This window comes from Salmo salar, chromosome 13 (assembly GCF_965601325.2).
Source record: "Salmo salar chromosome 13, fSalSal1, whole genome shotgun sequence".
Lineage (NCBI taxonomy): Eukaryota > Metazoa > Chordata > Actinopteri > Salmoniformes > Salmonidae > Salmo > Salmo salar.
The window spans coordinates 28,219,307-28,232,142 of record NC_138303.1 but is presented as its reverse complement, the minus strand read 5'-3'; the positions used below and the strand labels follow the sequence as shown (position 1 = coordinate 28,232,142).

At 44.5% G+C, this 12,836-nt stretch overlaps 1 protein-coding gene across 1 annotated transcript; it reads left to right on the top strand.

Annotated features, from left to right (window-relative positions):
* The first annotated feature begins 5,771 nt into the window (after nucleotides 1-5,771).
* On the top strand, nucleotides 5,772-11,273 carry LOC106566691 (vesicle-associated membrane protein-associated protein B). Its single transcript, XM_014134977.3, has 6 exons — nucleotides 5,772-6,035; nucleotides 9,068-9,220; nucleotides 9,357-9,460; nucleotides 9,761-9,841; nucleotides 10,114-10,290; nucleotides 10,560-11,273. Exons 1-6 carry the CDS (start codon nucleotides 5,978-5,980, stop codon nucleotides 10,722-10,724), a joined length of 738 nt encoding a protein of 245 aa, XP_013990452.1. The 5' UTR covers nucleotides 5,772-5,977; the 3' UTR covers nucleotides 10,725-11,273.
* The last annotated feature ends 1,563 nt before the right edge of the window (nucleotides 11,274-12,836 follow it).

Below are 12,836 nucleotides of genomic sequence, written 5' to 3'. Positions count from 1 at the left end.
GACGTGTATTATTGTGGGTGGTGTTCCATGGTGCTCTACTGCCACCCTCAGGATGCACGAGGCAGCAAATCACCAAAGCATGGTGCATTCACCTTATGATATCCAGTGGAACAACCACTTTACAATAGTGCATCTAAATATTTTAAGGGGGGGGGGGTAGAAGGATTACTTTATCCTATCCTAGGTATTCCTTAAAGAGGTGGGGTTTCAGGTGTCTCCGGAAGGTGGTGATTGACTCCGCTGTCCTGGTGTCGTGAGGGAGCTTGTTCCACCATTGGGGTGCCAGAGCAGCGAACAGTTTTGACTGGGCTGAGCGGGAACTGTGCTTCCTCAGAGGTAGGGGGGCCAGCAGGCCAGTGGTGGATGAACGCAGTGCCCTTGTTTGGGTGTAGGGCCTGATCAGAGCCTGAAGGTATGGAGGTGCCGTTCCCTTCACAGCTCCGTAGGCAATCACCATGGTCTTGTAGCGGATGCGAGCTTCAACTGGAAGCCAGTGGAGAGAGCGGAGGAGCGGGGTGACGTGAGAGAACTTGGGAAGGTTGAACACCAGACGGGCTGCGGCGTTCTGGATGAGTTGTAGGGGTTTAATGGCACAGGCAGGGAGCCCAGCCAACAGCGAGTTGCAGTAATCCAGACAGGAGATGACAAGTGCCTGGATTAGGACCTGCGCCGCTTCCTGTGTGAGGCAGGGTCGTACTCTGCGAATGTTGTAGAGCATGAACCTACAGGATCGGGTCACCGCCTTGATGTTAGTGGAGAACGACAGGGTGTTGTCCAGGATCACGCCAAGGTTCTTAGCACTCTGGGAGGAGGACACAAGGGAGTTGTCAACCGTGATGGCGAGATCATGGAACAGGCAGTCCTTCCCCGGGAGGAAGAGCAGCTCCGTCTTGCCGAGGTTCAGCTTGAGCTGGTGATCCGTCATCCACACTGATATGTCTGACAGACATGCAGAGATGCGATTCGCCGCCTGGTTATCAGAAGGGGGAAAGGAGAAGATTAATTGTGTGTCGTCTGCATAGCAATGATAGGAGAGACCATGTGAGGATATGACAGAGCCAAGTGACTTGGTGTATAGCGAGAATAGAACAGAGCCCTGGGGGACACCAGTGGTGAGAGCGCATGGTGCGGAGACAGATTCTCGCCACGCCACCTGGTAGGAGCGACCTGTCAGGTAGGACGCAATCCAAGCGTGGGCCGCGCCGGAGATGCCCAACTCGGAGAGGGTGGAGAGGAGGATCTGATGGTTCACAGTATCAAAGGCAGCAGATAGGTCTAGAAGTATGAGAGCAGAGGAGAGAGAGTTAGCTTTAGCAGTGCAGAGAGCCTCCGTGACACAGAGAAGAGCAGTCTCAGTTGAATGCCCAGTCTTGAAACCTGACTGATTAGGATCAAGAAGGTCATTCTGAGAGAGATAGCAGGAGAGCTGGCCAAGGACGGCACGTTCAAGAGTTTTGGAGAGAAAAGAAAGAAGGGATACTGGTCTGTAGTTGTTGACATCGGAGGGATCGAGTGTAGGTTTTTTCAGAAGGGGTGCAACTCTCGCTCTCTTGAAGACAGAAGGGACGTAGCCAGCGGTCAAGGATGAGTTGATGAGCGAGGTGAGGAAGGGGAGAAGGTCTCCGGAAATGGTCTGGAGAAGAGAGGAGGGGATAGGGTCAAGTGGGCAGGTTGTTGGGCGGCCGGCCGTCACAAGACGCGAGATTTCATCTGGAGAGAGAGGGGAGAAAGAGGTCAAAGCACAGGGTAGGGCAGTGTGAGCAGGACCAGCGGTGTCGTTTGACTTAGCAAACGAGGATCGGATATCGTCAACCTTCTTTTCAAAATGGTTGACGAAGTCATCCGCAGAGAGGGAGGAGGGGGGGGGGGGAGGGGGAGGAGGATTCAGGAGGGAGGAGAAGGTAGCAAAGAGCTTCCTAGGGTTAGAGGCAGATGCTTGGAATTTAGAGTGGTAGAAAGTGGCTTTAGCAGCAGAGACAGAAGAGGAGAATGTAGAGAGGAGTGAGTGAAAGGATGCCAGGTCCGCAGGGAGGCGAGTTTTCCTCCATTTCCGCTCGGCTGCCCGGAGCCCTGTTCTGTGAGCTCGTAGTGAGTCGTCGAGCCACGGAGCAGGAGGGGAGGACCGAGCCGGCCTGGAGGATAGGGGACAGAGAAAATCAAAGGATGCAGAAAGGGAGGAGAGGAGGGTTGAGGAGGCAGAATCAGGAGATAGGTTGGAGAAGGTTTGAGCAGAGGGAAGAGATGATAGGATGGAAGAGGAGAGAGTAGCGGGAGAGAGAGAGCGAAGGTTGGGACGGCGCAATACCATCCGAGTAGGGGCAGAGTGAGAAGTGTTGGATGAGAGCAAGAGGGAAAAGGATACAAGGTAGTGGTCGGAGATTTGGAGGGGAGTTGCAATGAGATTAGTGGAAGAACAGCATCTAGTAAAGATGAGGTCAAGCGTATTGCCTGCCTTGTGAGTAGGGGGGGAAGGTGAGAGGGTGAGGTCAAAAGAGGAGAGGAGTGGAAAGAAGGAGGCAGAGAGGAATGAGTCAAAGGTAGACGTGGGGAGGTTAAAGTCACCCAGAACTGTGAGAGGTGAGCCATTCTCAGGAAAGGAACTTATCAAGGCGTCAAGCTCATTGATGAACTCTCCAAGGGAACCTGGAGGGCGATAAATGATAAGGATGTTAAGCTTGAAAGGGCTGGTAACTGTGACAGCATGGAATTCAAATGAGGAGATAGACAGATGGGTCAGGGGAGAAAGAGAGAATGTCCACTTGGGAGAGATGAGGATTCCAGTGCCACCACCCCGCTGGCTCGATGCTCTAGGGGTATGCGAGAACACGTGGGCAGACGAAGAGAGAGCAGTAGGAGTAGCAGTGTTATCTGTGGTAATCCATGTTTCCGTCAGCGCCAGGAAGTCTAGGGACTGGAGGGTAGCATAGGCTGAGATGAACTCAGCCTTGTTGGCTGCAGACCGGCAGTTCCAGAGGCTGCCGGAGACCTGGAACTCCACGTGGGTCGTGCGCGCTGGGACCACCAGGTTGGAGTGGCAGCGGCCACGCGGTGTGAAGCGTTTGTATGGCCTGTGCAGAGAGGAGAGAACAGGGATAGACAGACACATAGTTGACAAGCTACAGAAGTGTTGTTTCTTGTATTATTGTCTCCTGTGTCTTTAGACAACTGTTTCACTTTGATATCCTTTTTCTTCTGTCCTGATTTTCTCTTTCTTTTCTTCTGTTAACTAGATATTCTTTGTTGTTCTTCGTTAGCTAGCTAGCTTCTTCCAAAAGAGTCCCTAGCAACTGCTTAGCAACTGGTAAACAATTCAGCTAGCTAAGATAACTACAATTTTATGAAAAATAGTTATTTTTCAAAAGCCTATCTTCTTTGTTTGTTGCTTGTTTTTTCTCCTATTCAGTCTTGCAGTTTTCTTTAGCTTTTTTCCGATGTACTTCACTCTAAAAACCATGTAAATTTCAATATTTGTAGGAGCTCATTTTTCAGCTGCTGCTGCTCAAATTGGAGTTCCGGAACAAAAGACACAGTGACCGTACATACATATTCCAACCAGATTACAGGCAATATCCGCATCGAGCTAAAGGCTGGAGCTGCCGCTTCCAAAGAGCGGGACACTAATCCGGACGCTTATAAGAAATCCCGCAACACCCTCAGACGAACCATCAAACAGGCAAAGCGTCAATACAGGATTAAGATTGAATCCTACTACACCGGCTCTGACGCTCGTCGGATGTGGCAGGGCTTGAAAACTATTACGGACTACAAAGGGAAACCCAGCCGCGAGCTGTCCAGTGACGCAAACCTACCAGATGAGCTAAATAACTTCTATGCTCACTTCGAGGCAAGCAACACTGAAGCATGCACAAGAGCACCAGCTGTTCCGGACGACTGTGTGATAACACTCTCGGTAGCCGATGTGAGCAAGACCTTTAAACAGGTCAACATTCACAAAGCCGCGGGCCAGACGGATTACCAGGATGTGTACTCAAAGCATGCACGGACCAACTGGCAAGTGTCTTCACTGACATTTTCAACCTCTCCCTGACTGAGTCTGTAATACCTACATGTTTCAAGTAGACCCCCATTGTGCCTGTGCCCAAGGAAGCGAAGGTAACTTGCCTAAATGATTACCGTCGGTAGCCATGAAGTGCTTTGAAAGGCTGGTCATGGCTCACATCAACAGCATCATCCCTGATACTCTAGACCCACTCCAATGTGCATACTGCCCCAACAGATCCACAGATGAAGCAAATCTCAATCGCACTCCACACTGCCCTTTCCCACCTGGACAAAAGGAACACCTATGTGAGAATGCTGTTCATTGACTACAGCTCAGCGTTCAACACCATAGTGCCCAGAAAGCTCATCACTAAGCTAAGGACCCTGGGACTAAACACCTCCCTCTGCAACTGGATCCTGGACTTCCTGATGGGCCGCCCCCAAGTGCTAAGGGAAGGTAACAACACGTCTGCAAAGCTGATCCTCAACACTGGGGCCCCTCAGGGGTGCGTGCTTAGTCCTCTCCTGTACTAACTGTTCACCCATGACTGCGTGGCCAAACACGACACCAACACCATCATTAAGTTGGCTGACGACACAACAGTGGTAGGCCTGATTACCGACAACGATGAGACAGCTTATAGGGAGGAGGTCAGAGACCTGGCAGTGTGGTGCAAGGACAATAACCTCTCCCTCGATGTGAGCAAGACAAAGGATCTGATTGTGGACTACAGGAAAAGGCAGGCCGAACTGGCCCCCATTAACATCGACAGGGCTGTAGTGGAGAGGGTCGAGAGTTTCAAGTTCCTTGGTGTCCACATTACCAACAAACTATCATGATCCAAACACACCAAGACAGTCGTGAGACTGAAAAGATTTGGCATGGGTCCCCAGATCCTGAAAAAGTTATACAGCTGCACCATCGAGAGCATCCTGACCAGTGGCATCACTGTAAGGTGCTACAGAGGGTAGTGCGTATTGCCCAGTACATCACTGGGGCCAACCTTCCTGCCATCCAGGATCTATATAGTAGGCAGTGTCAGAGGAAAGCCCCCAAAATTGTCAAAGACTCCAATCACCCAAGTCATAGACTGTTCTCTCTGCTACCTCACGGCAAGCTATACCAGAGTGCGAAGTCTAGGACCAAAAGGCTCCTTAACAGCTTCTACCCTAAAGCCATAAAACTGCTGAACAATTAATCAAATGGCCACCCAGACTATTTACATTGACTCACCCCCATTTGTTTTTACACTGCTGCTACTCGCTGTTTATTATCTATGCATAGTCACCTTACCCCTACCTACATGTACAAATTACCTCGACTAACCTGTACCCCCACACATTGCCTCGGTATCGCTCCCTGTATATAGCCTCGTTATTGTTATGTTATTGTGTTGCTTTTTACAATTTTTTACTTTAGTTTATTTGTTAAATATTTTCTAAACTCTTTCTTGAACTGCATTGTTGGTTAAGGGCTTGTAAGTAAGCATTTCACGGTAAGGTCTAGCTCGACCTGTTCTATTCGGCGCATGTGACAAATAAAGTTGGATTTGATTTGATTCCTTAGCATCATTACATGCCTTTCTGAGCATCACCCAGTGTGTCAATTAATAAGGATATCTGCTTGAAACACCCTCTAAATGAAAATGACTTTACATTCTCAAATATCTGCCAGATCAGAGGGTTTTTTCGGGTTGCCCTGCAAAAATATAACAACTTCACAGAGATCTCTTTGCTGACATTCCACAGACCTGCCCCCTCCCACGACGTCACATGGAGCCTTTGCTTCCTGCTTGCTTGCTAGCTTAGCTTCAGCTGTTGGCACTTGGCTGTCCAAGTGGTGCATTTGTGATCCTCCAGCTATCCCTTAACGAAATCGGGTCGTATTTAGGAGATTTTACAATAGTTATAGTAACAAACGCTGCGACATATAGACCAGGTACTTATATCAGAAAGGCTTTCGAACCTCTGGGACATGGCCAGACAAGAGCAAGTCCTCCAGCTTGAGCCACCACACGAACTGAAATTTAGAGGTAAGAGGGCAGGGCCGGACAGTTTGGTCTGCAAGTATTTGACCATTGTTCCAAGCTAGCTAACGTCAATGCATTATCAGTAGTGTTGTTGATAACTAAACAATGGGTCTGAACACGGTGTATCATATTTGGTTACTAGAGTGGTGACAAGCGAAGGGACATTGCATAGCAACGTCTTCTACCTACCGATGCTAACAGGCTAATGGCTAGCTGTCATTTTATTCAGTGGCTAGCTAGCTATCTTAGCCTGCAATGAAAAGCCAGGCCCTGGTAATTTCCTCAATCAATGTTAGTTGCATGTTATTCAGTTACTATCATAATCACGATCTCCCTTACTTGCGAGTCAGTTTTTGCCACCATAAATTAAGATATTTCTGCTATAGCTACTAACGTTACTAGCTAGCCAAATGAAGTATAATTTATTCATTTATAGTACTTTCTGAGGTCAGGGCGACACTAGGGAAAATCCCATTTCACAATTACCTTTATGGATACATATACGTTTCTCAATCCATTCGTGGGGCACATATTTGTTTTAGCCCTGACCACACATGAACAAGCCCTTGATTAGTTGAATCAGCCCTTGATTGGTGTTATTGTTGGCCTGAAACTGTGCACCTCCTAGGGGAGCCCCAGGAATTGATTGAGAAATACTGCAGTAGAAAAGTGACTGTTGACAATTGTCAGGCGCAGGATCAGTGAGTTTTAGCAGAATTGTAAGTTTCTTAGTAGGACCATCTTACCACTTGTAATGGAGTTATTGAACAGGCTATAATTGATGAATGGATTTGAGAATAATATTAGGGCTGTCCCCAACTAAAAATAAAATTGGTTGACCGAGTCATCAGGTTCTTTCGACCAATCGATTGTTTGAAATTTTAAACGTTTATTTTTTCCATATATCTCATGTGTTTTAATCAAATCAACTATATGCACTGAGCTTGTCTGATGCTTTAAGCGCTATGTTTGATGAAATAATTAAGACACACAAATAACTAGAGGGAGTCCGACCGGGGAGTCCGACCGCAATTGATTTGATTGTGCCGGGCCGGACTCAGACTTGCTGCACTGTATAATTGTAGTTTTTACAGCAAGTGACTGTGACTAGCACCGGTTGTCTCTCTCTCCTCCCTGCTGCAGTGAAGACTACAGAATATCAACAGTATTTATCACGCTGTCCGTGTTGTTGAAGCTGCAACATAATTACAGCCATTTCTCACTGAAAAGTTTTGTTACCGAAATCCCTCATTTGTTTAGGAAAAACATTCCCTATTCCCTCAACCCTTGGCCTTGCTCTCTTTATGTGACACGTATGCATCGCATGAATATGACCAATCGGTTCTGACCTATAGGATATCATAATTACATCAATAAATTGGTTATAACAAACTCTGAACGCCGTAACACGTGACAGCAAAATGGATGCAGAGGACAAATAAACTCGAAACTGGGGAATGTTCACCGGTTGCTCAGGAGGTAAAGGGGAATTCAGATGTGTGGAATACATTTGACTAGTTGTGGAAAATACTGGAGATCAAGAAAAAGAAGGTAAGGAGCAAGTTCTGCGTTCATATTATGTGCCAAACGGGTGCTTTTATATTACTATATACATTTTCTAACCATTTGTAACAATATAAACAACACTAAATAAATGTAAAGGGTACCAGAGAATCTGTTGTAACCTTTTTTTACATTTCATTTTTATAAAGCCTTTATTACAGCAAAGAGTCAAAACAGTCGCATGCATTCATGAATGCAATTGCCAAAATGGAACGGTTTATTTATTGTTTACGCTAATTATTCAAGGTCGATTTTGTTATTTTATTTTAAACCTAAAATGCTTGATTGCATTTCAAATTATGAATGACTCGTATGCTGTGTGATGACATGAACGATTAATTGATTGATATAGTAGCCAATATAAGTATTGAAATATAGGCCTAAGTAAGTTAGGGTGTTAAGACTAAACAGGATGTGCTCTTAGGCCTGCAGCTCGATGGTAGTTATACAAGGCTACTAAGCCTACTGATAATGACATTACTTATTATAATGATGATGATGATAATAATAACAATAAGGAGATCAAGAAAAGTTGAGTTATTATTATAAATATACATTTTCTCACAATTTGGAACAGTGTAAACAACACTAAATACATTACAAGTAATACCAGAGAGGATGTTCTAACGAAAGAAAGTGTACAACTTTTATTACAGCAAAGCGAAGATTAAAAACAGCCGAATTTGTGAAATTGTTTATCTGACATGTGTTGCGTGAGGCTTGGTGCTCACGGAATCAGTAGGCTATTAAACAAACACTGAAACATGCAACACAAGCAGGATCTGAACACAAGCGAGATCAATCTTATTTCTGTAGATACACTACATGACTAAAAGTATGTGGACACCTGCTCGTTGAACATCTCATTCCAAAATCATGGGCATTAATATGTCCTCCCTTTGCTGCTATAACAGTCTCCACTCTTCTGGGAAGGCTTACCACTAGATGTTGGAACATTGCTGCGAGGACTTGCTTCCATTCAGCCACAAGAGAGTTAGTGAGGTCGGGCACTGATGTTGGGCGATTAGGCCTGACCCGCAGTTGGTGTTCCAGTTCATACCAAAGGTGTTCGATGGGGTTAAGGTCAGGGGTCTGTGTAGGCCAGTCACGTTTTTCCACACTGATCTTGACAAACCATTTCTGTATGGACCTCGAATTGTGCACGGGGGCATTGTCATGCAGAAACAGGAAAGGGCCTTCCCCAAACTGTTCCCACAAATTTGGAAGCTAAGAATCATCTAGAATGTCATTGTATACTGTAGCGTTAAGATTTCGCTTCACTGGGAAAAAAAGGTATCTGGACACCTCTTCAAATTAGTGGAAAGCGTTCCCTGAAGAGTGGAGGCTGTTATAGCAGCAAAGGGGTGACTAACTCCATATTAATGCCCATGAGTTTGATGTTCAACGCGCAGGTGTTCACATATTTTTGGTCATGTAGTGTATCTGTTGTCTATTCTCTCCATCTTTTCCAGGTCCATTTACAGATGTCGTCACGGCCACCCTGAAGCTAGGCAACCCAACAGATAGAAATGTGTGTTTTAAAGTGAAGACGACAGCGCCTCGTCGATACTGTGTCCGTCCAAACAGTGGCATCATTGACGCAGGCACTTCCATCAATGTATCTGGTTGGTATCTTTTAGTTTGATTATAGATGATCGTAGCTGAATAATCTCAGGAACGAATAGTATGTTGAGCTGGTCAACGGAAGGTAACTTGTTGCTAAGAGTTTGCTTGATGCTATTTGTCTGCTTTGTTTTGCAGTTATGCTACAGCCTTTCGACTATGATCCCAATGAAAAGAGCAAACACAAATTCATGGTGCAGTCCATGCTTGCTCCATATGACATGACTGACATGGAAGGGGTGGTAAGTGTCCAAATGGAATGTGATAAATCTGAATGTCACTAATTATGATCTGATGATCACAGTAAGCTTATTCAATCTGCATTTCTAGTTCTGTCTTACTGTCTCAAGCATCTACTTGTTTAGGCGTTGCAAGTGGGACAAATGTGCTGTCAGGATATGCTTCTCTTATGAGTGTCATGGAGTCCCTATTTGGGTGTGGTCATCTTGGTGTTGCCTTATTATTCAGTTTTTTCTGCCCTCTTCTTTTTCTCTCTTTCTCTCTCATTCTTTCTATCATTCTATCCTCCTTCTGGCAAACAGTGGAAAGAGGCAAAGCCAGAGGAGCTGATGGATTCCAAGTTGAGATGCGCATTTGAGCTGCCGCTAGAGAATGACAAAACTGTAAGTATCTCCTACATCTTATCATATTACTACATACAATTGCATGTTTTTGTTGTTGTTGATATTCCTTCCCTCATAGATTTAATCGTACAGTGTAAGATTAATTCAGAGCACCTTCATTCCATTCACAAATAGGTCCTGAATGATTTGATCATCTCCACTCCATTGCATGTCTGAAACAGCCGTTGCCATGTTTTGTTTTTTATTTTGTGCTTCTCATCCCCATTCTGTTATTCATCTGCATGTTTCTGTGTCTCCACTCCTTTCCACAGCATGACAGTGAAAGCAACAAAAATGTGTCCTCTACCCCCATAAAGTCAGAGCTCTCCTCACTCCCTAAGTCTGCCAGCTCCTCCCTGGATGACGGCGAGGTGAAGAAGATCATGGAGGAGTGCAAGAGGCTGCAGATGGAGGTCCAGAGGCTACGGGAAGAGAACAAACAGATCAGGGTGAGTCTCATATGTCCCTAGAACCCACAACAATCAGATCTGTTTGACACAATGCATTTTATTTTCTCCATCTGTAACAATGCAGACTTACTTAATAGGCCTTGTTTAATATATAACAGCTGTTTTTGAGCAATAACAGTGAAAAGCAGTTACTGATCTCAAATCAGTCAATTACCCATCTCAAATATGAGGCCTATTAAGTAAGTCTGCATTGTTACAGATGGAGCAAATAACTGACATTTGGCCTGTGACTCCTTCCTTCTACCCAGGAGGAGGATGGTCTGCGGAAGAGGAAGGTCATGTCCATGGCGTCCTCCCCCCACTCATCTTCCTCACAGGCCATGATAAGGGAGGAGGGCCTGAGTACTCGCGTGCTGGCGCTCTGCGTGCTGTTCTTCGTCATCGGTGTCATCATCGGGAAATTGGCCCTGTAGATATAGCCAGCGGCAGCATGCTCGGAGGACCGAAAAAACCCAACAACAATGGGATGTGTACTTGTTTTTTTGCATAATGCAATATCACATGGGTTTATTTGAGTTGTGAAATCATTTAACATAAAAAAGCGAAGGTAAATCTAGTGAAATAATGAAAAGAACCGGTCACGAGTCGTCTTGCCTTTTAATCACTGTATTTTCCATCCCTCCATCCCTACTTGCACAGATACAATACAAATCATTGTGTGGGGATTGGGGAAATTGCAACGTTGTGTTCTATAAGTATCAATTATAGCAATGTGTTCCAGCAAGGTCAAGGCTTTTCCTACAGCTGAACTAATGTGACTGAGTTCTATGACATTGTGTGAATGTTTTAATCACTGCTTTTTTAAGGCAAGGAGACCGTGCATTGTGTGTGAGTCGAGAGGCTGCCGGTGAATTTTAGCATGAAGGGGGGTAATTATGTAAATCCTGTCATCCAACGGATTCCTGTATGAAACATAAAATGGATTTGGGGGGGGTAACTGAAAAATAAAATGTTAACCATCATTTTGTCCACGACAGACCCCACTTTCCAATGCAGTAGGTTGCTTTTTATTTTTATAATCAATTAGAAATGGGTTTTTAATCTATCACAGAATATGTACTGTCTCATAGTGCTGCAGTGAATTAGGTCTACACATTTTAGTGTGTAATTTAGTGACAGCCTCTGAGGTGAAGGCACAGAATTGGTGACTTGTCATTTGGTAAAGGCCCAGCCTGTGAAGGATGTCTTCAGGATCAGTATGTGGGTGGTGCCTTTTGCATCTCTTTCATATTTTAAGTAGAAATGTTGCACTAATATTGAATTTTTAAAAGCCTGTTATATTAGATGAAGTGCACTTTAACATAGCCCACATTAATTCAATAAATCTGATTTTTTTTGCATGAATAAAGGCTTGCTAAATTGCCCAAATTCTGAATTTTGACATATCCCTCCGTCAACGCTGTCACTTCTAGGAAGATTTGAACGCACTTAGGCCTAGATTCAATTCGATCAAGCGTTAACAGGGAATAGCCGACACCCGCATTTCTGATGTTTTGGCGGTAACCGAGGTGTAACTGTTCTGTTGGAGCTGCTCTTCTGATCGTTAAGAAGCCACAACTGCCAAATTCTCTAAAATGACGTTGGAGGCAGCTTATGGTAGAAAAATTAACAAATTCTATGTCAACACCTCTGGTGGACATTCCTGCAGTCAGCATGCCAATTACACACTCGCGTTAGAAGTTCAGAAGGAGAAAGTGTAGACTATAGGGTGAAGAAGTGGGACATTTTTTTTTCATGTCCGTGTTCTGTAACCTTTTTCAACATCTAGCCAACATATTAGCTCAACACATAATACATTTCTGAAATCCTCAAAATGTTCCCTCATCACCCAAAAAACAAAACTAATTAATTCATATTCACAGGAGGCATGACATTTGTGTACACTGAGACAAAACATATTTTCAGTTTGCATTTGGTAGACTGAGACAGCTGGTTAGATAAACTGGGACACCATTATTATAGTCCTAATTGTACCCCAATGACAATTCAAGTACATTTTGTGTGATTAGGAAACATCTGAGGATTTCAGAAATGCATCATCTGTTGGGCTAATATTTTGAACAGATGTCTGAAGCAGTTACATAAGATGTAAATGCAAAAAGTGTCCCACTTTATCTGAAATCACTCAAATAACAGTACAATACATTTTTTACAGGATATAGTATTGCAAGAACCAGAACCTTGCCTAACCTAAGTACAGGGGTTCCCTAATGTAAACTGGATCCCTTTCCTCCATTGGAATAGCTTATAAGACTGTCCCACTTTAGCTACTCCATGCTGTCCTACTTTAGCTAGCTATAGTTGGTAAAGCAGGACAACTAAAAACATGACTGAATTACAAAATTGAAACATAATATTGTCAACTTTTTTTATGTATTTTGATGCATCAGTACATAGTATGCACATTTACATCAGAATTTGGCACTGCATTATTTCTGGCAGTTTTAGAACCTTAACATCAAAACAGAACAAATTATCACAACAACAGGAAGTGAAGTGCCACACAGGAAGTGGGCCGAGAGAGA